Source organism: Wolffia australiana, chromosome 10 (assembly GCF_029677425.1).
Source record: "Wolffia australiana isolate 7733 chromosome 10, ASM2967742v1".
In the NCBI taxonomy this organism is placed as follows: domain Eukaryota; kingdom Viridiplantae; phylum Streptophyta; class Magnoliopsida; order Alismatales; family Araceae; genus Wolffia; species Wolffia australiana.
The window spans coordinates 2533192-2560020 of NC_135844.1; the positions used below are offsets into that span (position 1 = coordinate 2533192).

Below are 26829 nucleotides of genomic sequence, written 5' to 3' on the forward strand. Positions count from 1 at the left end.
TTCATATCATGTTTCTGGATCTTATGATCCGGCTTCAGCGAGTTGATTAACAATCTCTTTTTGGTTTCTTCGCTTTGGTTTTTAAAGAGTTTTATGATTACATTGGGCTGCGTAGGAGAAATCTTGTTGGCGGATTTTTTGGGTTCTCTCTGGTTTTTGGCAGAAGAAAATAAAAAGAAATGAAAAGATCTAGGGAAGGTCCGATCTTGCGCACACGGATCTGTGCGATGTAGTTTTCTGTGATTGTCCAACTGATAGTTCTGGATAAGTAACTTGGGATGTTTTGCATTGCTTTTATTTTCTTCTCCTTCTTTTTATCTTCTCCTTCTTCTTCGTCGTCAACTCCTTATTTCTTATTTTCTTCTTCCTTCCGTCTTTCTGCTGAACCAATAGCAGGCTAGCCCTTTTCTAAGTCTCCTCTTTATTCTTCTTCTAATTTTTCTTCTTCTTCTTCTTCTTTTCACTCTTCCTTTTCTTTGTCTTATTCTTTCTTATAATGTTTTGCATTGTTTTTATTTTCTTCTCCTTCTTTTTATCTTCTCCTTCTTCTTCTTCGTCAAGTCCTTATTTCTTACTTTCTTCTTCCTTTCGTCTTTCTGCTGAACCAATAGCAGGCTAGCCCTTTTTTCAGCTCTGGAACGACAGAGGAACTCTATAGTTCTTTTCCCAGCTCCGCAAATTTTCTATCCGATTGTAGATCGGCTCCATTTTTTCGTCTTATCTTTCCTGCCATTCATCCAGCTTGCTTTCATATTTTAGGGCTTTCTTCTTTTCATTCTATAGCACACATCTCTGCTTGTTTATGGAGTGCTCAGTCACTCTTTTATGATTGCTGAGTTCCAGGTGCTCACTACCTGCAGGTTTTTTTACTCAACGGCGACTGCTTTTGCGCAAGGGCGATGGATGGGTGCACGACGTCCGCCTCAACCTTCCGTCCCAGTTCCTGAAAAATGATCTCATTTTCTCTTTCACCTACACTGTTTCTGGACCTTGTTCTTTCAACATTTAATCTCTTTTAATGTGGCAATCTCTTTGAAGGTTGGGCAATTGTTATGAATGTTAAAATTGTTACAAAATTTCCTTTTCTTCGTTCTCCAGTGCGAAACGCAACTGACTGATGAATCACTGAAAAACTCAAGTGAGATTGATAAGATCGAAGATAATTATGAATATTACACGACTCCTGACAGAAATCGAAGAGAATTATAATTATCGGATTTAGGTAATTTAAATTGAAATGAGTTTTGATTTCAGATTTATCTAAATATTTTCTTGGAGTTGAAGTTCAATGCCAGCTTTAGGTAAATGAAATAGTAAATAGAGGATGTTTGCGTTAATAGTTAAAAGGGGATGATGAATTGTTGAAAAAAATTTATTATTAATCAGAGGATATTCTGGAACAATCTGATGGATTACCTAGAGGATACACTTTTTTTTTTCATCGAGAAGAGAATTCCCGAATAAGAAAAAGAGTAGACATATGATGTTCTTCAAAAAAGAAAGATGGCATAAGATCATCTTGTCTTGGTTGTACTTCCTTGCAAGCGCCATGAGCGAAGGCTCAATGATACCTCCCCTCAACCTCAGAACGAGATGCAAGGTAGACTCTGCAACCGTAAAAATCCGATTTTAAATTACCAAATAAATTTGTTGAATACAACCAAACAATCCTCGAATACCTTTCTGGATGTTGTAATCGGCGAGGGTACGGCCATCCTCGAGCTGCTTCCCGGCGAAAATCAGACGCTGCTGGTCCGGAGGAATTCCTATAACCAAACAACAACCAGATTAAATCGAAAAATATACAAGAAGCGAAATTTCAGCACTGGAAATCGATCCAAGAACGAACCTTCCTTGTCCTTCTCTTCGGCCCCTTCCTCTTTCAAGAATTAGAGGATCCACTTGTTTAATCGCATTGGCATTCTCGCAGAAAAAAAAACAAAAAAAACGTCGTCCAGGTCGATCGTCCACCTTCCGAACATCCCGGACGGACGATCTTTCCGTCCAATGGGACGAAATGTCGTCTCGTCCGGGGTTCCCCGCACGAAACTTCGTCCGGAGTTCCGTCCAGGGACGTGGACGGGACGAAAAATTCATCCTCGGACGAAACCTTCGACCCGTCCGCGTCCCGGATGTATAACGATAAGGATGGAGCTGCTTCCTCTCCCTTCTCTCTCTACCCGAATCGAGCATTGCGAGCGGGCCCCACTAGTTACAGAAGAGCGAGAAACACAGAGAACCTGAGAGACGGAGAGAGAGCGAGAGAGGGAAAATTGAATATAAAGAAACACAGAGAAAGAAGTCTCTGGATCTTGCTCTTAGTAGGAAAAGAAATTCCTCACCATGGATAATATAGAGATAAAAACAGGATAGATAGAGAGAAGTATATGAGAGAGAGAGAATAAAAAAGGAGAAAAAAGTAGGGAGAACAGATAAACAGATAATAGAAGAGCGAGAAACAAAGAGAACCAGAGAGAGAAACAAACGGAATCATTGGAAAGAGAAAAAGCAGGGAGAACAGATTGACAGATAATAGAAGAGCGAGAAACACAGACAACCAGAAAGAGAGAGAGAGAGAGAGAGAGAGAAATAGAATCTAAAGAAACACTAAGAGAGAAATCTCTCTCTCTTGTTCTTGGTAGGTAAAGAAATCGCCCACCACGAATAATACAGAGATAAAGACAGGATTGATAGAGAAAGAGAGAGAGAAAGAAAGAAAGGAAAAGAAGTAGAAGAGAGAACAGAAAGATAGCTAACAGAAGACCGAGAAACACAGAGACCCAGAGAGAGAGAGAGAGAGAGAGAGAAATAAGAAATAGATGAAGAAACACTGATAGAGAAGTCTCTCTATCTCTTGCTCTTGGTAGGTAAGGAAATCGTGTATTCAAGGATCTTGTTTCTCCAAAGAGATGGAACTACAACCACGCAAGAGACTCAGAGAGTTCCGGCGGAAATAATAAAGAGAGAGAGAGTAGAAAAGAATAGAGAGTCTGAGAAGAAATTCAAGAGAGAGACAGAGTCTGAGAAGTAGAATTCTTGGTAGGTGGGAGAACCCCTAGACTTTGAGGGTTTCTCCTGCCGCGGAGCGAAACCTGCAGAAAAGAAAGAGAGACAGAGAGAGAGAGAGAGAGAGAGAGAAGTACTAGAAGAGAGAAAAACGCGGTGAGACAGAGAGAGAAGTAGAAGTCTCTTTCCGTTGTGATAGGTAGGTTGAGAAATCCTGAATTCAAGGGTCCATGTTTCCTCAATAGGGATACAATACAGCGTCCACACGGATGAAGTCATCCCAGCAGAAACGATAGAGAGAGAGAGAGAAGAAATGGAAGAGAGAAAGAGGAACTAGAAGAGAGAAAAACGCAGTGAGACAGAGAGAGAAGTAAGAGCATCTCTCCCTTGTGGATTCGTAGGTAGAGAAATCTGGATTCAAGCGTTCATGTTTCACCCATAGAAACACAAACCAGCGTCCACGCGGGTGAAGTCATCCCAGCAGAAACGAGAGAGAGAGAGAGAGAGAGAGAGAGAGAGACAAGAGAGAGAGAGAGAGAGAAGAAATGGAAGAGAGAAAGAGGAACTAGAAGAGAGAAAAACGCAGTGAGACAGAGAGAAGTAAGAGCATCTCTCCCTTGTGGATTGGTAGGTAGAGAAATCTGGATTCAAACGTTCATGTTTCACCCATAGAAACACATCAGCATCCACGCGGGAGAAGCCATCCCAGCAGAAACAAGAGAGAAAGAGAGAGAGAGAGGAAAAGAAGAGAGAGAGAAAAGAAAAAGAAGAGATAGAGCACAGCGCGAGACAGGTAATTCAAATAGAAGAGAGAGAAGAGAAGAGCTAGAAGAGAGAAAAATGTAGTGAGACAGAGAGAGAAGTGAAGGTCTATCTTCCTTTTGGTTGGTAGGTAGAGAAATCCTAGATTCAAGCGTTCATGTTTCCGCAATAGAGGTGCACTGCAGCGTTCACGCCGATGAAGTCGTCCCAGATGAAACAAGAGAGAGAGAGAGAGAGAAGAAATATAAGAGAGAGAGAGAGAGAAGAAGAAACAGAAAAGAAAAACGCAGTGAGAGAGAGAGAGAGAATGAAGAGAAAGTAGAACTCTCTTTCCCTTGTGGTTGGTAGGTAGAGAAATCCTGGATTCAATCGTTCATGTTTCCCCAATAGAGGTACAAAACAGCACCCACATGGGTCAAGTCATCCCAGCGAAAACAAGAGAGAGAGAGAGAGAACATTGAGACATCTCTAGCAGAAGCAAGAGTGAGAGAGAAAGAAAAGAAGAAATAGAAATATTACAGAGAAGCAGTAGAGAGAAAGAAAGAAGAAGTAGAAGAAGAAATATTAGAGAGAGAGAAGAAGAAGAACAAATATTAGAGAGAGAGAAGAAGAAGAACAAATATTAGAGAGAGAGAAGAAGAAGAATAAGAAATATTAGAGAGAGAGAAGAATACGAAATATTAGAGAAAAAGAAGAAGAAGAAGAAAAAGAAATATTAGAGAGAAAGAAGAAGAAGAAGAAGAAATTTTATAAGGAGAGAGATGAATAAGAAGAAATATTAGAGGGAGAGAAGAAGACGAAATATTAGAGAGAAAGAAGCAGAAGAAGAAGAAGAAGAAATATTAGAGGGAGAGAGAAGAATAAGAAGAAATATTAGAGGGAGAGAAGAAGACGAAATATTAGAGAGAAAGAAGCAGAAGAAGAAGAAGAAGAAGAAATATTAGAGGGAGAGAGAAGAATAAGAAGAAATATTAGAGGGACAGAGAAGAATTAGAAGAAATATTAGAGAGATAGACAAGAATAAGAAGAAGTATTAGAGAGAGAGAGAGAGGAGAAGAAGAAGAAGAAGGAGAAATGTTAGAGAGAGATAGAAGAAATCATCAGAGAAGGTGGGTCAGGCTTGGTTCTCTGGGGGGAGAGGAAGATGGCCTTTCTCTTGGAGGCACTTGACCGTGTCATAGAGAGACTCTTCTATGGGGGTGAAGCTCATTCCCAGCTCTCTCAGCCTCTTGTTGGAGCACTCAAACGGCTTCACCCTTGGATTCACCTCATCAGAGCACCTGTAAAATAAGAAAAAGAAAAAACACTGGTATGAGCACCCTTACTCTTACTTTTTTTCCTCTTTTTTCCCCAATCCATACTTTAATAAAAATTAAAATGTACAAATATATATTATGAATTTTTTGTTCAGTAAAATTCAAAGATAATAATGTTTATTATAAATGTGAAAAGATATTATATAATGAAAGTATAATTCAGTTAAATTCAAAGATGTGATTTATATAAACTAAAATGAAAATTCTATAATATATGTAGAAATAAAAATAAAGTCCGCCTCAGTTAAATTCAAATTTGAGATCTATATAAAAAATTTGAAAAATTTATAAAAAATGAAAATGTAATTCAGTTATAATTCAAATATGAGATATATAAATAATCTAAAACTGAAAATTTATAAATACATAACATAAAATGAAGATTCATTCAGTTAAAATTCAACCATGACATGTAGATTACCTAAAACTGAAAACATATAGACATATATGATAAATGTGTTATTCAGTTAAATTCAAAAATGAGACATATATAACCTAAAACTGAAAATACATAAATATATACGATGAATATGTCATTCTGTTAAATTAGAATATGAGATATGTATTAAAAATAACAAAAAACCAAAAATATATATATAAATAAAACATAAAATGCAATCCAGTCAAATCCAAAGATGAGACGAATAAACAGAAGAAAGAAAAACAAATAAAAACTTAGCTTGAAATGGGCAGACCTGGTTGGAACTGGGTAGCCAGGGAAGAGAGATGACAAGATGCGAACAACATCCCCACGGTGAAGCACAGACTCAATGCAGAGGTACCTTCTTCCCTCTGCCCCCTCCCTCTCGTAAACAAGAACATGAGCTGCCGCCACGTCTCGCACGTCCACATACCCCTGCACAGAGTTGGCGAAGCTCTTGGCCGACCCCGTCAAGTACTTCGAAATGTGGACCGTGCTGGCGTTGATATTGGGCTGCAGCAACGGGCCCATCACCAGCACAGGTATCACCACGGCTAGCTCAATTCCCTTCTCTTCGGCATACTTCCATGCCTCCTTCTCCGCCACAGCCTTGCCGTAGCAGTACCAGTTTCCAGTGGACTCGCAGAAGTCTAAGCTGCTCCAGCATGACTCGTCAACGGACGATGTTGGAGGCATGTTGACAGCCCCAATGGATGATGTGAACACCACCCGCCGGACACCCCCCTCCGCTGCCGCCTCCATCACCATCCTTGTCCCCCGCACTGCCGGCTCCACCATTTTCTCCTACATTTTTTAAAAAATGGTTTTTAATTATTTTTAATTTTTAATTTAAAGAAATCGAGTTTAAGGGATTGATGATCATCATCCCTCCTCCGCCACATCAGTGGACGGATGACTGTTTAACGCCATCTCTGACATGCACCACTATTCCAAGATGGCGGATGACTGATGATGGGAAAACGACAGACAGCTGATGGGATTTGTGATCCTCATATGTTTCATCTCAATTAATCATCTGTCACACCAGTGGACTTTTGGACGTTGTCTCAGTCATGCATCGTTATTCGAGATGTGTCATTTATTAGTTACTGGGACCCAATGATGGAACAGAATGGGAATGCAGGAAGTGTCTCATTCTGTTTTGGGTCACGAAATCAGGACAGATGACTGATGACAGTTTGGATTGTGTCCAGCTCCGTTGAGTGTGTCATCTGTCATCGAACCTTGGGTTGGAGACTTACCGCATCATTGGTGACGGGGGAGGCAGTGTGGAACACGCCGTCACAGCCGTGGATGGCGTCGCGAAGGCCGTTGTAGTCGAGAAGATCAGCGCGGTACAGTGTAAGCCTCTCCTTCGCCCCATCTAGGTTTCTCAAATGAGAATTCTTCGGGTCATCTGCGTCGGCAGCGAGTGTTATTCTAGAGAGAGAAAGTGAGGAAATGAAGAGAGGAAGAACTAGCCATTTTGTGCCCATCAACATCATCGACACTCGAGAAGCGAAGAAGATAACGTTCAGGAAGGTTGATCGTTGATGACAAACTCACAAAAAATCATGTTGATGTTGGTAAATTTTGTGGTTATTGAGAATGCCATCACTGACTAATTGCAACTTTTTCGGTGGTGGAGAATTGAGAGTTCCATATCCACCCTCTCTTTCTCTCTCGCCACCCTCTCTCTCTCTCCACCCTCTCTCTCTGCCCTTTCTCTCTCTCCGCCCTCTCTCTCTCCACACACACTCTCTCTCTCCACACACACTCTCTCTCTCCACGCACTCTCGCTCTCTCCACACTCTCGCTCTCTCCACACACACTCTCTCTCTCCACACACTCTCTCCCCACCCTCTCTCTCTCCACCCTCTCTCTCTCTCCACCCTCTCCCTCTCCCCACCCTCTCCCTCTCTCCACCCTCTCCCTCTCTCCACCCTCTCCCTCTCTCCACCCTCTCCCTCTCTCCCCCACCCTCTCTCTCTCCGCCCTCTCTCTCTCCGCCCTCTCTCTCTCCGCCCTCTCTTTCTCCGCCCTCTCTCTCTTTACCCTCTCTCTCCACACCCTCTCTCTCTCTCTCCACACCCTCTCTCTCTCTCTCTCTCCACCCTCTCTCTCTCTCTCCCCCCTCTCTCTCTCTCCCCTCTCTCTCTCTCCCCCCTCTCTCTCTCTCCACCCTCTCTCTCTCCACCCTCTCTCTCTCTCCACCCTCTCTCTCTCCCCCCCCTCTCTCTCTCCCCCCTCTCTCTCTCTCCACCCTCTCTCTCTCTCCACCCTCTCTCTCTCTCCACCCTCTCTCTCTCTCCACCCTCTCTCTCCGCACCTACACTCGATGGAATTATGAATGATTATTGTATACATAATTCTGCAACCAAACAAAAAAATCACCCATATTTCTCTCTTCATACCTCTTCGACGGATTTATGTACCACTTATAAATATAAATTCTTGCACCAAAACAAACAAACTCTCCTGGATTTCTCTCTGTACCTCTCATTTTTAGATTTTACATCATGATATAATTAAGTTCTGCAGGGGAGCAAAAACAGAAAAATAAACTTCCCCCACTAGTTCTGCACCAAAACAAACAAACTCTCCTGGATTTCTCTCTGTACCTCTCATTTTTAGATTTTACATCATGATATAATTAACTTCTGCAGAGGAGCAAAAACAGAAAAATAAACTTACCCCATTAATTAAAAAACAAAAAGACCCCGAGCCGGGTCACCCCACCCGAGGAAGATTTTATATATGTAAAGGTTTAGTGTTTGAACACGCAAAACAAACTAACCAGGATCGCGAACGGTGCCCCTCACGGTGTACCCTCGCTCGAGGAGAAGCTTAACGAGCCAAGATGCAATGTACCCGCCTGCCCCGGTGACGCACACCGTCTTTTTCTTCTCGCCGCCAGCCTGCATCGTTACACCCACTTCTTGATCAACCTCTGCAATGTCCAGGCTTATATAGAGCAAGCTGCTTAACCATGGTTAAGCAAATTAACCATAGTTAAGCAGCTTAACCATGGTTGGTGAGCCTCACCCTGGTTGGTGAAGCCGGTCTGGTTGGTTTGGTCAAACGTCAGCCAATGACAGCCGGCAACGTCTTTATCGTCAACGTCAACGTCGTCGGGACGGATAAGCTTTAGTAATGTGAACAGAAGAGCGCGTTATCCGTTCGTTCATGGAGGGGTCTGGTGCTCCGCCGGCGGCGCCGCCGAGCGGCGGGGAAGGGTTGTGGTCACCGGCGGGTTCGTTGGGCGAAGGCGGCGGTGAAGTTACCGCGCTGGAGTACGTTAGAGAGAGGTTGATCAGGGAGGAAGATTCTATCGTGTTCGCGCTCGTCGAGCGGGCGAAATTTCCCCAAAATGGGGGCGATTACGAGTCTTGGTTGGAGTTCTTCGTCCGCCAATCGGAGGAGATTTTCGCCAAGGTTAGCGGCTAATTTTTTTGAATTTTTTCTTGTTCTTGCAGATATATATATCCTTTATTTTCTTGAAATCTTTCGAGAAGATCTGTGAAGCCATAGTTTGAGCTTTAATCTGTCCAGAAATGTCGATTTGCCTATAGATCGCGATCGCCCTTCCTCTGTTGGATCGATGGAGCTTTGAATCAATGGTCTTGCTACTAATCCTAATTTTGTGCTGTAATCCGTCGAGAAATATCGACATGATATATAGCGATCCATGATCCTCTGTTGGATCGATGGAGCTTTGAATTAATGTTCGTGCTCCTAACCCTAATTTTGTGATTTAATCTGTCGAGAAATATCGATTTGTCGATAGATCGCGATCGATCTTCCTCTGTTGTAATGATGGATCTTTGAATTTTTGCTCTCGCTCCTGACCGTAATTTTGTGATTTAATCCGTCTGGAGATATCTCGATGTATCGCGATCAATGATCGTCTGTTAGATCGATGGAGCTCTGAATTGATGTTATCGCTCCTAACCCTAATTTTGTAATTTAATCCGCCTTGAAATATCGATTCGTCGATAGATCGCGATCAATCTTCCTCTGTTGCATCGATGGATCTCTGATCCATCGCATTTGATCATATATGGTCAGTCAATTGATTTGGAGATATTAGAAATCTATTGAGCAAGATCGAGAAAGATCATCCATCGTCAAGGAAAGTGGACTATTTCCTCTCTCACAATCGATCCTGATTCGGAGTCCCTGAAAACTTGCCACGCGGCAGCATTTGATTTGACCAAGCGGCGATCGATCAAATCATGAGATATTTAATTATCAGAATATTCAAATATTTGATCGGACCATGGTAAGGACATGGTCCTTTCTTTGATCAATCACATTTGTTAATTGTGATTACAAATTTGTAATTACAATTTGCAATCTGTAATCATCCACGATCTTCCTTGATGATCTTGTTGTTTCTGGACATGTCTAAGGCTCGTGGACAGATGACGTTGCCGGCCTAAATTCAATGAAGTGTAATCAATCATCCGTCCTGATGACGTTGACGTTGACGATGACGATAACGACATCCTGACCTTGTAATGGAAACGGAACGAAAGCCTTCATGCCGTCTGTTCTATTCCGTCATTGGGCCCGGTGATTACAACTAGGTTTACAACTGTCATCCATTGATGCGGTCCCGCCGTCTGATCTATTCCGGCCGCTCAGACATTAACGGAACAGAAGTGCAGACTCAGTGATGGATGACTAGACATGGTTGTTCTGTTCTGTTCGTTTGAAAAAAACAAAAAAAATCGCACAAAAAGAACCGCACAGGGCCTTGTTCTTCGTTCTGTTCTTTTTTTGTGCAAAAATGAACAAAATTCGCACATTCGAACAAATTAGAACAAAATTCGCACAAAGCGAACAATAGAACCGCACACGGGTCTGTGCGATGATCTGTTCGAATTTGATATTGTTCTGTTCGGAAAACCGAACAGAACGAACAATTCGCACAAATTTGCACAAAAGGAACTGAACAACCATGTCTATGGATGATTGACCAAAATGTCATGCCGCCCGTCCTGTCAGTTATCCGTCCCGGGCCCTCACCCATAACCATGGTTAACTCAAAATTTTACTAATTTCGGCAGGTGGGGAGATATTTAAACCCCGAGGAAGTGCCCTTCTACCCTGAAAATCTGCCCGAGCCACTGATCCGGCCTAAATTCAATGAGGTGAAAAAGATAAGTCAATGCAGGGTTGGTGAGTTTTCTGCAGAGGGGTTGACTTCTGGTACTTAGTTTCTTCATCCCGCAGCGGCATCGGTTAACATGAGCCATGAGATATTCAAGATCTACGTGGGAGAGTTGACGAAGCTGGTGGCAAGGGAGGGGGATGACGGCGATTACGGGTCAACGGTGGGCAGCGATCTGGTGTGCCTGCAGGTACGATGTTGCCGATAATTGGGAAGTTAGGTTTTCGACAGCGGTTGATCTGGTTTGACCCGTGCAGGCTCTGTCGAGGAGAATCCACTTCGGGAGATTCATGGCGGAAGTCAAGTTCAGAGAATCGCCAGAGGACTACATTCCGCTGATAAAAGCCAAGGTACGTCTATAGTTCCGGATATCCCGGATGTTGATGATGGACAGGACGGGACGAATTTCGTCCCTTCCGACGTCCAGAGTACCTTCAAGGATGAAGAACGGGACGGTTTTTCGTCCAACGATAAAAAAGCCGTCCCGTCCAATCATACCGGGACGGTTTTTCGTCCCGTCCAGTCCCCCCGGGACGAATTTTCGTCCCGAAATTTGTCCCGGACGAAAAAACCCATTTTATATATTTAATGTATTAATATGGATTTTTCTAAGTTTTTTAAGGGAAATATGGAGGAGAGAGAATGCAAATGGGCATATGTACTATTAATTCTGAGTGGTGTCAGTTTGCACGCGCAAAAAAATACAGGGACCTTGATGCAAATTGTCATAGCGAGGCCACGTCACGAGATCTCAACCGTCGGATGTGAATCCGGCGGTTTTTCGTCCAAATCCGTCCGTCCATCGTCCGAGACCTCCGGCCGGACGGTTTTTTCATTCCATGGGTAGAAAATCATCCCGTCCGGTGGTCCCGGGGCAAATTTTCATCCCAAATTCGTCCGTACCCTCGGACAGGACGATTTTTTCGTCCCGGGATGAAAAAATCGTCCCGTCTGCGTCCCTGAACTATAGGTACGTCAACCCATCGAGCATTGACCCTTGATCAAAAGATTTGGCTCCTACTCTTAGAGTAGGGTCAACAATGCTACGCGATGTTGACCAGTGGTTGATGTTTGCTCAATCACTACACTAACGGCCGTCGTCATCCATGGTGAGCGTGACGGTGGTCAATGGCATTAATGTGATGACAATGTGACAGTCACTTTAAACTAAATGCGCAAATTTTTTAAAGAAAATAACAAACAGCATCAAATGTCCGTATCGTCATCCAAAATTCGTCAACGTGGTCCAAGGGTGTTGACACCGACGCAACAGTTAATGTCTGCTGAACTCTACCGAGTCTAAACTTTCATAAATTTTGTGTCATTTTGCAGGACAGGAAGGGGCTGATGGAGTTATTGACTTTTGCTGATGTCGAGGCGGCAGTGAAGCGCAGGGTGGCGAAGAAAGCCATGATCTTTGGGCAGGACGTTGAATTAGATGAGAAGACGAGGGGAGCCCGGGTCGAACCAAAGTATAAGGTTGACCCGGAGGTGGCGGCGCGAATATATGGGGAATGGGTCATCCCTCTGACCAAGACTGTTCAGGTGGAGTATCTACTCAAGCGGCTCAGTTCAGCAGCCTCTTCACTTAATCACAGATTTTCATGAACTAGAGAAACAAAAAAACTCTGTATTTTCTCTGGTTGATCGCCGTTCTAGGGTGATCTTCCCTCTTTTGTTCAGAAAGAAAAGAATTCTGTACTTTCTTTTGAAAGAAAGCGAGGTTAATTTTTATCGTTATCTATCAAGTCAGATCAATCGATCTGGCAGATCACAATCAGATCAATCCATCATCCATAAGACTCAACTAAATATGTTGTAGTCAGAGGAAACCTAAGTGGAAAACGCACGAGCCATTTGGCAGATGAACACGATCACAGAGCACAGTGAATTTGATGTTCATGAGATGTAGATCATACCTTCAGTTCATGAAGGGGCTATCAGCGGCTGTACATCGGTGGCATAAGGGGAATTCCAATCCGCGTCGAAGATCTTCTGAAGCTGGGAAATGAGGGCGGGATGATAAGTTCCAAAGCTGACACCCGCCGTGGAGTAGAAGTAATCCCACACGAGGTTGCTCGTCCCGATGTGGGCCCGCACGTCGCTGACTGCATACTTCCCGTGGTTGACGCGGGTGTAACCCGGGTACAAATTACCCGTTGACTTTCCACTCTTAAGAGCTGGCCCGGTCGAGTTGAAGCCGGGCACCTTGTAGTACTTGATTTCCACCTTGCCACTGCATTTGTTGCGCTTCGAGGAGGAACAGAGGATGTTGGAGTAGAGGAGAGACTTGAGATACTGCTCGGTGTTCTCGATGAAGTGGGCCCAGTAGGCTACCAGTATCTTCACTGTTGCTTTCTTGGTGAAGATTACCTGCCATGGACAGGTTTTGAGATTTAGAGTGATAGATAAAGCCAGAAACAGGCAAATGAATCAAAATTCCATAGAAAAATTGTAAGTTGATTGTTCCAAGTTTGATCCCCCGGTTATAGGTTCCTGGAGAACTTAGATGCTTGCTTACCCGCGCCCACCTTGCTCACGAAACCCATTATTTTATCCGCTTACTTTGCGCAACTTTAGGAGTGTCAAAGTCAAAGTCAAACTTGAGAATAGGGTTTGGAACCCAGGATGACCATGACGTGAGGACAAAGATGATGAAGATAATGAATCATCGTCGTCGTCGTCGTTGTCATCGTATGTTCTAATAATACGATGAGGAATTCGTCACCAGATCATCATTCGTCTCGTAATAAACATGGATGACGATGAGGACGACGAATTTCTCATCGTCCTGAAAGAACTAGAACCCCAACGGGTATCCAAAGGGACAAACCACTGGTGAATGCCGTCTTCAAGAACAGTGACTAGAGGACGATGATGAGTCATCATCATTCCCATCATTTGTCATCGTCAGGATGACATTGTAGATGATAAAAGTGACATTTTCATTGTTTCTTGTCCACAGATAGAAATGGAGTCATCATTCACCTCATAACATAAACAGATGCTGATGGCAAGGATGATGAATTTTTCATCTTCCTGAATGAATCAGAGCCCTAACAGGAATTCAAAAGCGCAAACCACTAGTGATTGCCATTCGTGGATGATGATGACTAGAGAAGGAGAATGAGTTGTCGTTACCGTCTTTCATCCTCGCCAGGATGACAATGAAGGTGATGAAATTGCCACTGTCATCATCTCTCGTCCTCGGGCAGGACAGACGACAATGATGATAAAGTTGATCATCATCGGCTCTTGTCACTCTCCATCAGTTAATCTTCACTCAATTGACGACTGACGGTGACAAAATTGTCATCATCGTCTCTCGTGGCCATCGAAAAATTGTCACGGCCACTCAAGCTGCAGACAATTGAAGGTTTTGGATGATGATGACAATTTTTGTCATAGTCCTCAAAATCACAAAACCACCCTAATGATAGAAGACGAAAATGCTCCTGGTGGGCTACTCTTATCGGTGTTGGGGGTTATAGTATAAAAATACAGAGAAGCTATAAACGAACCTCCGAAACAGCGGCTGATAGGGTTGACCAGTAGATGGGCTGGGTCGCGTACTCTGATTGGCCGAGCCAATCCATGGAACTGATCCTCACAATTCCTCTGAACTTGACAGATTTGATCGTGTCCACCCAACCCTGTTCATCCGCTGGGAACCTACCGAATGAGAGCTGCAGACAAAGGACAACGAATGCATATTGCAGTTAAGTGATTTTAGAACAAAGTTCTGCAGGAAGTTGCTAGAATGATGCACATGAAAAAATAGTTATCAGCCAAAAGATGGTCAAGGAAATGAAAAAAAAACAAGTCGGGTTAATAATGTAATTTTTTAGTAATTTTTCAACGAAAAAATAGTAATTTTTTAGCTGGTATAAAAGAACAGTTTTCCAATAGTATCTCCAGGTTACCTCTGGCGGTGCAAAAGAAAGATAGCTTTGAGAGGTGTGGGAATCAGAAATATTGCCAGTTCTCTGTCCTGGTGTTTCCATCGGAATGTGGAAAAAAAAGGGATCTGACAAGATCGGATAGCCCGCCACATGGGGAACCTCGATGTAATGAGGAAGAGGTGATCTGCCCACGAATAAAACAAGGGAAATGTCATTCTGCTCTGCAGGTTTTTTTTTGGAATTCAGATATCAAAAATATTGAAAGTAAAAAAATATTTTCTAAAAATGAGATCCTATTGAGTTTTTAACAAAGGTATTCTGTCGTTTACCTGGTGTGCTCATTAAGCTTGTGTTGGAAGTGCAAGGGTTAATTCAAAAATTAAGTGAGAACAGAAAATTTTCATTGAAAAAGGATAGGATCCCAACCACTGACAGGTGTATTTCTGTAAAAAAAAAAGAGATCCTCGCAGGTAGTTTCTCTTTAAAAATTTGTAAAAAAAAGATATCATCTCAAGTCTGAAGCCATAAGGGTTGGTTGGACAAGGATGTCGAGGCCTAGTACCCATTGTTATCTTTCTTGCTCTTTTTTCAACCATTCTCTCTCTTCCCTTCCAAGACCTTCCTCCGTAAAACACATAAGATTTCTATTAAAAGTATGTAAGTGGGTTTAATGATACTTGGATAGAAATTTTGGTCCCCTATTTAATGAGATTACGAAAGACAATAAAGAAGAATTAAAAATATACTAAAAAGGCAGAGAAAAAGCCAAGATCTCTGAGGACCTCACCTGCACCTCTCCTTCTGGTTGACGAAATGGGACCAGCACGGGACTTTTCTCCGAGATTGCCATTGTTCATCCCACACTGTTACTGTGCTGGCCGATGAGTTCAGAAAAGAAAGAGTCCACAAATTGTTGAAATACATCGTTACTTTTTCCACGATATCTGGGCAGTCATTAAGATAAATGCCCACCTCCTTAACCTTAATAATGAACATGGATATAAAACTAGAAAGTTAGGAAAAATATCAATTAGAGATGTTGCAAAAGATGTGTATAAGACATTTTTAGGAGCTAAGGTAAAGCCTAGTGATACCTGCCTGACATTCGTGTGATCAATGAATAGACTTTCGCCATCTCAGAGATCACTTAAACGAATGATTGATAATACATTTTGGGCATCTTATTCCGTCATTTACGAAAATAAAAAATGGACAAAATTAGAACCAATAAAAGATAATCTAGAGACATAGTAGAACATCTTATTTTGAATTTGCGGGAAAGATTTTTAAAAGATAATCTAGAAAAACGGCTTTTTATCATGGATGTAGAAATCCATTAATGTTTTTCAGGAAATAAGATTAAGCATTTTCCTCTAGTTATATATGAATCTTTAACTCCTCTTGAGATAAGGAGAAAAAGAGAGGGAACTACAGAATCTTTCGTAAAAACATTAGGGAGGTCAACTGTAAGGAAAATCCCAATGGACATCAGTTTTTCCTCCCTCCTGTCTCCTCCATCTCATCTCTCTCTCCATTCCAAACATTAAATCGATAAGAATCCTAACAAAGTCACTTTTGTAAGGCAGCTAGAAGTCAACCACTTAATTTTAATTAAACATTCACAAATGATTGTCAAGGGACACAGCTTTCATGACATGAATTCAGTAATCAGCTCAAATTTTGTACACTATGAGTTATATTCTGTAAAGGGAAGGTTATATTCTGTATCGGTTCATTTAGATCATTGGTGAAGCCATTAGAATCGTAACCTGAGTAAGAGATTTCCAATCGTTGTTGGCTGAACCAATGTAGACGCTTCTTCCGTCTGAAATCCAAACCTTCGCGTGCACTATACCCGATCCCCACCATTTTCCAAGCAGCAACGTCACATTCTGCACATTCGGCTTCCCAGCAGCAAGATCAGACGTTTCATCGACGAAATCCGGATAGACTCCCGAATGCTGTACAATCCTGTGCCACAGCTATCAGGATCAGTAAACAACTAAAAGTTCGTGGAGTTCTGAGGACTTGATCCGGGTCAATACTCAAGTAAAAGTATGTGCAATTCTCCGGAGTGGATCCTGATCAATGTTCAGGCAAAAGTACATGAAATTCTCAAGAGTTTGGTTTGGATAAATGACCGGGCAAAAGTTCATGAAATTCTCAGGAGTTTATTCGGATCAATAACAGGGAAATTTTCATGTAATTCTCAGGAGCTTTGCCCTGAATCAGAAGTCTAGCAAAAGCTCAAGAAATTTTCAGGCAATTCCCAGGAGTGGCAAAGATTCATGAAATTCTGAGGAATTTGGCACGGATCATTTATCAAGAAAATATTCATGCAATTCTCAGGAGTCGGTCAAGATAAATGATCAAACAAAAGTTCAAGAAGCTCTCAGGAGTTTATCAGGATCAGTAATCAAGCTTAAGATCCCGAAATTCTTAGGAGTTGATCTCAATCGATGATCAAGCAAAAGTATTTGAAGTTCTCACGATTTTTGATCCAGATCGATGATCAAGCAAAAGTTCATGAAATTTGGAGGGTTTTAGGGCAGGATCTACTGATTGCCTGATGTTCACCATCCGATCAACTGCATTCTCAAGTGAACTGTACACTTTTTGCCCCACTTCTGCACCAAATCTCTCCATATCTGCATCAGAGAAGCCGTAATCCCCAGAGAGAGGATTTTTTGGCTGCGCCAAGAGCTGCCAGTACTGGGCGATGATGTCCAGGTTCTTCGAGGAGTTCCCAGCCAACCATTGTAGCACGTCCCCTGCATAGAGGTTACATATCTGTTGAAGTAGATTCTTCCTAATTATCCAAAAAAAGTTTCAAAACGTAGGGCCTTCTAGATTCGTTTGGTGACATGTCAAACTTACTCCAAAGCATTTGGCATAATAGATATATATGGTGAAATCTAGGCAGATAATAAAAATTAACCTCCCAAAATTTACAAGCTTATTCCAAAGCATGTGTGTGAATGATATCTACACAGATGGCTCTTAAATGAATCATAAATAAAGTAGCACATGAGCAGATAAAAAGGAATCCAAATCTGTCAAATCTCTCGATACGCAAAAACTGGAAATCCTGAATCAAAAGATCATATATATTCAACTCTAAAAGATGGGAATAAAAAAAATATATTCCCAAACTGTAGAAAGTACGAGGTTTTTTTAAAGTATATGATGATAGCTAGAAAGATGGATCTTATAAGAATCACATGATGATTTTCTTCCAAAAAAATGAATCACGTGATGTAATACCCCATGAGTGGATATATAGGAATACAAATATTCCTGTCCTCCGTCACACAACAATGGAAATTTGTGAATCGAATCAAAAGAAGAGATAAGTTCGTCCCTCCATGATGTGAATGAAACACCATACATAAATGGAAGTAGCTTCTTCCAACAGATTCGGCTTTCTAGATGAATATGATGACACCGAGACAGATGGATCTTCAATGATCATATGATGGAGTACCACATGCGTTGATTTATAGGAGTACAAATCACCTGAATCACTCATTAATCAACAACAATTTTCTAGATGCACCGAAGTAGAGCTTATTTCTTTATCATAAAAAATTAACCTTCCAAGGCATACGGCTTTCTAGATGAAAATGATGATATCTAAACAGATGGATATTAAATGAATCATAGGATGAAGTACCACATGGGCGGATATATAGGAATCCAAATCTGTCCCATCACTCATTACCCAACAGCTAAATATAGTTTAGTGAATCAATAGAACAGTAAAAATCCAATCTGAAAGATAGAAATAAAGAAAATCTTCCCAAACTGTACAAGCTTCTTCCTAACTAAAAGATTTTTTAGATTTGTATGATACTTCGATAAATAAATCATACGATGAAGTACCACATGAGTGGCTGTATAAGTTTAAAAATCTGCCAAATCCCTCATTTCGCAAAATCGAAAATTGTGATCCGAATCTCTCGATGTTCATTGTATCTTAAGCCCATTAAGGGCATTTTTGTTTTTTGTCCCTTTCCCGCAAGTCCCCTTAAAAGATATTGCCCTCCATGATGGAGGGCAGGAGAGAAACTAGTTGGTAATTGGCATCTCGCATCGACAAACTTCACCCTCGTCCCTTCAGATCAATAATTATGATGCTTATCGTCCAATAATCAGATGAAATCCAGATGAATTTAAAGAACAGATAAATTCATATCTCGAAAATGCATATCGTCATTAATCCGATGAATTATCGATGAATTAAAAGAACACATAAATCCATATCTCGATGACACATATCATCCAGTAATCAGATTAAACCTCAAGGAACTTAAAGCACAGAAACCAAATAACAGTGGAAATCACAGAATCCGAAACATACGGTTTTATAGATGTTTATGAAGATACCTAGGCTGACGGATACTATAAGAATCACACAACGAAGCACCAAATGAGTAGATATACAAAAATCCGAATCTGCCAGAATCACAGATTACGCAACAAAACGATAATCGCGTGTCCAACTCACACAACAAATAAATTCAAAACTCGAAAAACGCGTCTTGTCCCGGGAATCAATACCTGTCGAGAGCACGCCGTCGATCAGAGGAAGTCGGGGCATGTCCGTGGGAACGGACTGTACGAGCCATGTCTTGCACGAAGAAGACGAAGAAGCGACATAGATTGAGCCGAGGAAGATCAACGAGAGCAGAATTCCGCAATTTCTGCGCGCGATCATCGTTCGGCGAACTTCCAAATCGAAAATTTCAGAAGATCGTTTCTTCCGCCATAAGCAAGCTCTTCTCTACTGTCAGTTAAGTATCTTCATCCTCAACTAACAATCTAATTAAGATAGATCACCTAACATAATGACTAATAAATTAGATAATGTATCTATAATATTTTAAAACCGGCAATGTAGATAAAGTCAATTAAAACGGAAAATTTCCTGCAAATTATAATCAAATGGGAAATTCATATGAAGGATATTCACATGGAAAACGTATAAAAAGCGTATTAAAATGGAAAAAAATGTATAAAGTATATTCAAATGGAAAACGTATATAAAGTGTATTAAAATGGAAAGTGGTATTAAAATGGAAAATCTGGAAAAAGTAGATGACGATGTGACTTTTATAAAAAGTGAATTAAAATAGAAAATTGTAAATAAAGTGTATTTAAAAGGAAAATGTATACAGAGTATATTAAAATGGAAAATATATAAAAAATGTATGCAATGGAAAATTAATATAGTGAAGTAAAAGAGTGCATTGAAATGCAAAATGTATTAAAAAGTGTATTAAACTGTAAAACGCATTTAAAGTTTATTAAAATATATATATGTATAGAGTGTATTAAAATGGAGAATGTATAAAAGTGTATAAAATGGACAAATGTAAAGTGTATTTAAATGGAAAATGAATCAAAAGTGTATAAAATGGAAAATATATAAAAAAATGTATGCAATGGAAAATTTATACAGTGAATTAAAATAGTGTATTGAAATGTAAAATGCAAAATGCATATAAAGTTTATTTATATACATAAAGAGTGTATTAAAATGGAGAATGTATAAAAGTGTATAAAATGGAAAATGTATAAACAGTGTATTAAAACGGAAAATATAAAAAAATTTATGTCATAGAAAATATATAAATAGTGAATTAAATGGAAATGTATATAGAGTATGTTAAAATAAAAAATGTTCAAAAAGTATAATAAAATGGAGTGTGTACATAAAGTATATTAAAAAGTGGAAACTGTAATTTTCTTTTTATAAATTTCCCGCTAATGAAAGGTGACAAGTATACTCGTCATCAAATAAAAATATAATAAAATAGATCATGCTTCTGAAGTGTAATTAAGTAGATATGATATAATCAAATGTAAAATATATATAATGGATACATTGTACTAAATTAATGTATCAAAAATATATTAAGTACGTCATAATGGAAAATGTGAGATTTTTTCTACCGCGATGGGCAGCCTCCTCGTTACTGTGAGGTGAGAAGTATATTCATCATGAACTAAATTATATTAAGATAGTTTATGAAATAAATGAAAATTATAATGTATCTAACGTAAAGTTTGTACAAGATAATGATTAAAGCATGTTGTGAAATATAAATCGCATAATATACATAAGTGTACGATTTTAATAAGTAAAGTTAAAATGGAGATGCGGGGTATCGATCCCCGTACCTCTCGCATGCTAAGCGAGCGCTCTACCATCTGAGCTACATCCCCTGTTGATGTGACGTTTTATTTTAAATTATATTTATAGTTATATTTATTCACTTCGATTTTCCGATGTCACAAAATAATTCTTAAATATTTAGTTCGTTAATAAATAACGCGGGAACACGTTTATATTACTTATTTATGTATAAATTTAAAATTATGAGTATACACATAAATATCACTTGAAATGAATTAATAATACGTATTTTTGGACATAAATATAGATAGATTGGTTGCGCATAGAAAGACCAATTAATATCATTTTTATATGAATATTATTTAGTATATTGAAGGTATAAATGTAATTGATTATATACGATTATTTTTTACCACTGGCCCATGTCTGACTTTGCCTTACTTCATCTAGTACTTCAATTGCATCAACATTTTATAAGGGAACTGGTTTTGGTGGTCCGTGTTGTGGCCATGTACATTGCCTGATTGAGTAGCAATGGAAGGTTTCAGAACACTGAGCTAAATATTCTTCGATAGTCTGTCTCAATACCACTCTTGAGTAGCAATTAATCATCAAAAGTTCGTGAATAAGAGTTTGAGTTTCTTTTATCCAAAGTTTCCAATTTGCCCCATATCATATGATGGTGTTGAAAAAAGTCAATGGTTGAGAAACAATGGCTACACAAATTTTCAGCATATAAAATAAATCTTAGCGTTTTAAGCACATTACTTATCATAATTGACATAAGACAAGTCTCAGGGAGGACTCAAGACATAGAAAATATTAATGTATGTGCAAAGGAGGTGGATGAAGTTTTCCAATCACAACCCATTGTTAATGCCATCAAATTCATTGGCTATATTGGTCAAAAGAGCCACAAATGAATTAGCAGGAAGAACGCACTGCGCGGCAATAGAATGATAAGCTTGGTAATGATGGGTATAATGAGAAAGTAATATGATGTTACAAGGGGATGTATTTGGAAATTATGAGAAGAGGAAGATAGTCATGGTTAGTGTTATACCTAGATAACAATGAGGGATGATTAGGCGACATAGGATTTGGATTGAACTGGTAACAAGATGATGCACAGTTGGCGCATAATGACAAAAAAAAATATGGTGCACCAATGTGTGTTTTGATGGGTGCAAGGTGGTGCACAATAGAGTATGCAGTGTACTAGGGCACATGTGACCTCATTACACACAAACAACAATTTTCTAATGATTTCACCGTTGTGCGATGCGCTGGAGGCGCTGCCTTAGTTTAGGTTAGTGTGATGGTGATAGAGATGTCATTGTCAAAAATGTGCCACAGGGGTGTTGATGAGGATGTTAATGGTGGTATAACACTTAGGAGAATGTGTTTTCCCAATCGGGCATGATTGACGAAATTAAATAGCATGCAAGTAAGCCTCACTTTCACATATCATTTGAGTTCATTATTATTGATTGGAGACACTACCTCTTTGTGGGTCATACAATCACGCATCCACACCACATATTAGTTCATTATTTATTTTCGTGTAGTGCTTGGAATGAAGTCCACGGATAGGTGAAATGAGGGAATCAACCATAGTGATCACTATATAATTTAAACATGAATCCTAAATATTTTAGACATGGGATATAGAAACAAGTCCACAAAGGTGAGTTTGTGATCAGGATGGGATCATCCACCCTTAGTATAAGAAGAGACTCACTCAAGGAAGATGATGTGATGAAGTGTCTGGCCAAGGTAGTATAAACTTTTTTAATGAGTTTTATGGTGATTTCCAAATGCAGTGGTCTTGACCAGGAATATGAATTAGGTCTTGATAGTTTAGCATACCTAAACCATTCTAGGAGTGTTCTTTAGACGAGGGATTATACTTTCCCGATAACTGATGACATACATTTCCATGAAATATTTGATGAACTCCTTTTTACCTTCTCATTTAAGTATAAAAGGACAAAACACCATTTTGAGAATACACCCATGCAAGCTTCCCAGGATTTATCCCTCATAAATTTTTCTTGAGCTTCCCACCGATCCATATATGATGTGCCAAGGACCATATCCATATGTATAGGAGCTGAATGTGCAGCTCAAATAGACTAAATAAAGGAATCCATCGATAGAGGATTTGTCTACCACAAGGTGGTTAGATCAATCTTTGTTTTTGTTTTAAGAAATGTTATCTTTATTTTTTACTTTGTTCAACCCAAATTGTTTTGAATCACTATGGGGCAGAATCCAACACTCGATAACTGATGAAGTTTTATAAAAAATTAGATAAGTTTTTATTATTTAAAAATATTGGATTAAATTTGAATACATTCATTCACAATCTTTGAATAAATGTGTATCGTTTAAAATGCAAGAATCCATGATTATTGAAACATATATATATATATAACATTTCACTCACCTTCTATGTTTATAAATTTAAATATATCATTTAAATTTCTAAAACTATATTTCAAATACTCTTAAATATTTGTATATCTAATTTAATATGTATTGACGTGGTCCTTAAATAAATATAAATTGCATGTCACAAGTATTGACTACATATGAATTTAAATAAATATAATTATGCTATACTATAAATCTTATCTATATTACTACTTGAGTTTACTAAAATGAAAAATAAAATTCACCAATGGCCTGATCTAATCAAATTGCAAATCAATTTGTGAACTGCCCTCTTTATTTACTATGCTTGTTGACTTGTTATAAAATTTGCATAGTTGATCAAATAATTGACTGCAACCTACTCTTTATCAAATCTATTAGTTGAAAAAAGGTTTAAAATTAATTGATGAACCACTCTCTTGGTCAATAAATCAATCAACTTCTCTTTTGATATTTTAGCATCTTTTTATTGTAAATACATGTTGCCTGATACAATTGACCCTAGGATCCTGCTCATCGACCAATCCAACACTCCTCAGATGCCACCTAGAGGGGTTATATATATATATATTAAGGTTTAGTGTTTGCAACCTTTGTAGGCGTGGAGTGATTTTTAGCAGTTGCTGGATGCAATCATCTTGGCTAAGGCCCATGGATGGATGATGGCATGTCAATTGTTATGTTCCTCGCCATTAACATTCATCTATCCTAAATTTGGAACAGAAATATGATCGATGCCTTTGGGCCTCCATTCCATTTTATTTCATCATTGAGTGAAAATGATTTACTCTAGGTTTACAACCATCCTTTGTCAGTTATTTCATCTCTTCTATCCAGCCCCTAAAGTATAAGGGAATTGAAACTACAGATTATGTAACAGTTGATGGGCCAAAATGACATTCTGTCCATCCTATACCATCATACATCCCTGAGGCATAATCTTGAATTCTTTGCTTCAACGAGAGGCGAATGTAAATATGAAGACATCAAATGCGCATAGATCGGAATTCTTCTCCAATATTTGATGTAACATCATTTAATTTTCTCCTTAGTCTTCAAAAATTGTTTCCATAACATGATATACTGTGTAATATCAACTCATCTCCTTCCTACAATATATTTTAAATCTCAATCAATTTATTCATGTAATAATATTTTTTATTCTTTGATTGCTGAAATGTTGTTCTTGTTGTTGGGTTCTAGAGGCATTGGCATGGATGAACAAAACAAAACCATGCGCAGCGGAAGACTTTTGCGAATTGAACAAAATCGACAAAAAAAAATTAAACAAAGTACCTTTGCACGAATCTGATTCGTGATTTCTTCGATCCCGGAGCGAGATGAGTCGAGCTGCTCAAGTATGCAGGCTCTAGACGTATCCACGTGGTCCTCGGCACATCGGATCTCCTCCTTTTCATTGATGAGCCCCGTTCTTTCTCCGTCGACGTCGTTACGTCATCCCGATCACATCGGGGATGGAGAGCGATGCAACACGGACGGCCGGGATCAACGGCGCGCGTTGCAACACACGGTGCGACCACAGACAACGAGTATAATTCGACGTTAGTTATATGATGCAACGTAGTAGAAAACAACAAGAAGCACAAGGGAGCAACCGAGATAGGACGAACACCCTGGAAGAATTCTCGTACGCTCCCACGTACTGTCCAACTCCCAATGACCCATCAAATCAATCGAAAGGCGCCAATGATGCGGGTATCCTTGGTCTAACTAGCTACTCCCAAGATCGAGGGTGGACAGGATGATCAAGGCTGGTACTCTACCCAAACCCCGGGATTCGGGCGACTAGTTGGACGAGACTCGGCGGCGGAACACGCGAGATTATATTGCAAGAAATAATACACGCAATAGAGGGGGTAGCGTAGTGACCTGCATACTAAAGTCTGGTAGTCGCGGTGGTCGAAGCCGAGTCCTGATTGGCGTGGCGGTCCGACACGGTGGGACGGAGGACACGCCGAAGTGCTTGACGGAAGATGGCGGCGTTCTCAGGGATCAGCAGCCGAGACAGTGACGACGAGCGGCGAGTGTCAGCCACTACGGCGGCAGCGATGGCACTAGCGGCGGCGGCCCGAGGTGAGCGGCCGCGACTGCCGCGACGAGCAAGGGTGGCGGCAGCTACTAAGGCAACGGCGGTGGAGGTGGGGCAGCGGAGATACTGGTGACGGCGACCTGAGGCTAGCGGCCGTGGCAAGAATGGCGTCGGCGGTGGGCGGAGGACTCCAGAGGTTTACGTACGCCGAGCGACCGCGTGCTGTCGGCAGAATGCGAAGGGTGCGCCGGGGAATCGGCGCTTGATGGGCGGCGGCAGCCGGGGCGGGCGGTTATGTCGAGCGAGCGCAGAAAACGGCGGGGTGAGCGACGCGTTGGCGGCAGAGATGAGCGACGAGACAGCGGCAGCGGTGGCGGCCTGAGCGGCGGCGGCGTCGACTCGTCTGGCGGCTCTAGGTCGCCACTTGACAGGATGGGACAAAACTACCCCTCCCGTGGCTGAGATTTATGAGGGATGCCCTTACTTATTTCTGAGTCGACTCGGGGCAACCGAGTTGTGACTCAATCGCGACTCAGGTAGAGTCAAACCGGGTCGTCGTGCCGAGTCGAGTCGGCCACGACTCATTCGTCGTGTACTTCCCGGTGAGGACATTCGACGGCGGCGTTCGCACAGCTCTGGCGTCCACCGGCGAGAGTCGGCGTCGGGCTGCCCGCGGCGGCGGTCCAGTGGCGGGTCACATCCCGCGGCGTCGAGTGACAGGCTGAGCGCGGGTTGAGCTGGAGGTCAAGCGAGGGCGAGCGGGGGGGGGGGGGGCCGTCGGTTCGTCTAGCCGGCGAAGTCAAGACTGATCCGATGCGCGGTGGCGGAGATGGAGGCGGGGTCGACAGTGGCTCCCTCTTCTCTTCCCCCCCCTCTCTCTAGGATCCTAACTCTCTTCCTGGGAGAGGCTTCTCTCCAATGTTCTGCAAACGAGCTCAAGACATCCTTTTCTCACCAAGAACGAACATCAACAACAGAACTCATTTTCTTCAAAAAAAACAACAACAACAACAACTTCTAATCGGTGTCTCTTCTCCTTATATAGGGGAGAGAAAGGGGAAGGTGTGGTCCAAAAGGCCAATCCCCCCCTAGTGGACCCCCATAACAGGTCCGAAAAAGACCAGGAGGGGCCCAAAAGCGATGAAGGTCCTTCCAAAACACACACACACATAAGTCTAGGGGAAATTAAAAATGCATAAAAGAAAGAACTCGCCGGGAGGACCGTGTCAGGCTGTATACTTGAATGCGGGGTCCTTCTCATCAGCTCGGGCTTCATGGCATGGTCGTTGGCGTGCCGCCGCGGGTTGACCTTGTGCTTTGGCTCACAGATGGTCCCCCATCAAAGAGGGGGTGTGGGGAGAGTAGAGAAGAAGGGGAAAGGCCCCTGAAAAATTCTGGCCTGGGTGAATTTCGTTCAAGTCCTTTCCCTATTTATACTAAGTGGGTATTTTTCATAAAACCCCCAAAACTTAGGTATATCTTCCAACTTCCAAAAGACCATTTGCGTGTGACCCTCTAGGCCCATGTATCAGTCTAGTTAACGACTCTAGCGGCCCAATAAACTTTATTGACCTTCCAAATTAATTAACTATATCATCATATAGATTAATTAACGTCGGAT

General features: G+C 41.0%; 3 protein-coding genes and 1 non-coding gene across 5 annotated transcripts; 1 reads left to right on the top strand and 3 right to left on the bottom strand.

Annotated features, from left to right (window-relative positions):
* Positions 1-4109: 4109 nt before the first annotated feature.
* On the bottom strand, positions 4110-8429 carry CCR1 (cinnamoyl coa reductase 1). Of its 2 annotated transcripts, none has more exons than XM_078581632.1 (4): positions 8303-8429; positions 6768-6922; positions 5780-6309; positions 4110-5048 (listed from the first exon to the last, which is right to left on the bottom strand). In XM_078581632.1, exons 1-4 carry the CDS (start codon positions 8427-8429, stop codon positions 4883-4885), a joined length of 978 nt encoding a protein of 325 aa, XP_078437758.1. In that variant the 3' UTR covers positions 4110-4882. The 2 variants fall into 2 exon arrangements, with proteins under 2 accessions (XP_078437758.1, XP_078437756.1); XM_078581630.1 differs by having other exon boundaries at positions 5765-6309.
* Positions 8303-19367, bottom strand: LOC144708367 (uncharacterized). The gene is made up of 8 exons (XM_078581629.1): positions 19144-19367; positions 17150-17354; positions 16353-16554; positions 15371-15564; positions 14605-14767; positions 14203-14367; positions 12601-13054; positions 8303-8423 (listed from the first exon to the last, which is right to left on the bottom strand). The coding sequence occupies exons 1-7, from the start codon at positions 19298-19300 to the stop codon at positions 12608-12610; spliced, it is 1533 nt and encodes a 510-aa protein (XP_078437755.1). The 5' UTR covers positions 19301-19367; the 3' UTR covers positions 8303-8423; positions 12601-12607.
* Positions 8657-12415, top strand: CM2 (chorismate mutase 2). Its single transcript, XM_078581633.1, has 5 exons — positions 8657-8940; positions 10578-10661; positions 10728-10871; positions 10939-11031; positions 12014-12415. The coding sequence occupies exons 1-5, from the start codon at positions 8692-8694 to the stop codon at positions 12287-12289; spliced, it is 846 nt and encodes a 281-aa protein (XP_078437759.1). The 5' UTR covers positions 8657-8691; the 3' UTR covers positions 12290-12415.
* A 1371-nt stretch (positions 19368-20738) lies between the features above and the next one.
* On the bottom strand, positions 20739-20811 carry TRNAA-AGC (transfer RNA alanine (anticodon AGC)). Its single transcript has one exon. It is a non-coding gene; the product is annotated as a tRNA-Ala (tRNA).
* Between the last annotated feature and the right edge of the window lie 6018 nt (positions 20812-26829).

What these genes read in the sequence shown, in the direction of transcription:
- CM2 (XM_078581633.1), top strand. Translation starts at nt 8,692, where the DNA reads ATGGAGGGGTCTGGTGCTCCGCCGGCGGCGCCGCCGAGCGGCGGGGAA. An exon ending in TCCGGCCTAAATTCAATGAG is followed by an intron (nt 10,662 to 10,727) that starts GTGAAAAAGATA and finishes TCTGGTACTTAG; the next exon opens with TTTCTTCATCCCGCAGCGGC. An exon ending in GCGATCTGGTGTGCCTGCAG is followed by an intron (nt 10,872 to 10,938) that starts GTACGATGTTGC and finishes TGACCCGTGCAG; the next exon opens with GCTCTGTCGAGGAGAATCCA.
- LOC144708367 (XM_078581629.1), bottom strand. Translation starts at nt 19,300, where the DNA reads ATGATCGCGCGCAGAAATTGCGGAATTCTGCTCTCGTTGATCTTCCTC. An exon ending in CGACGGCGTGCTCTCGACAG is followed by an intron (nt 17,355 to 19,143) that starts GTATTGATTCCC and finishes ACCTCTATGCAG; the next exon opens with GGGACGTGCTACAATGGTTG. An exon ending in GATCGGATGGTGAACATCAG is followed by an intron (nt 16,555 to 17,149) that starts GCAATCAGTAGA and finishes GCTGTGGCACAG; the next exon opens with GATTGTACAGCATTCGGGAG.
- CCR1 (XM_078581630.1), bottom strand. Translation starts at nt 8,429, where the DNA reads ATGCAGGCTGGCGGCGAGAAGAAAAAGACGGTGTGCGTCACCGGGGCA. An exon ending in CCCCCGTCACCAATGATGCG is followed by an intron (nt 6,310 to 6,767) that starts GTAAGTCTCCAA and finishes TAAAAAATGTAG; the next exon opens with GAGAAAATGGTGGAGCCGGC. An exon ending in ACCAGGTCTGCCCATTTCAA is followed by an intron (nt 5,049 to 5,764) that starts GCTAAGTTTTTA and finishes CTTATTTTACAG; the next exon opens with GTGCTCTGATGAGGTGAATC.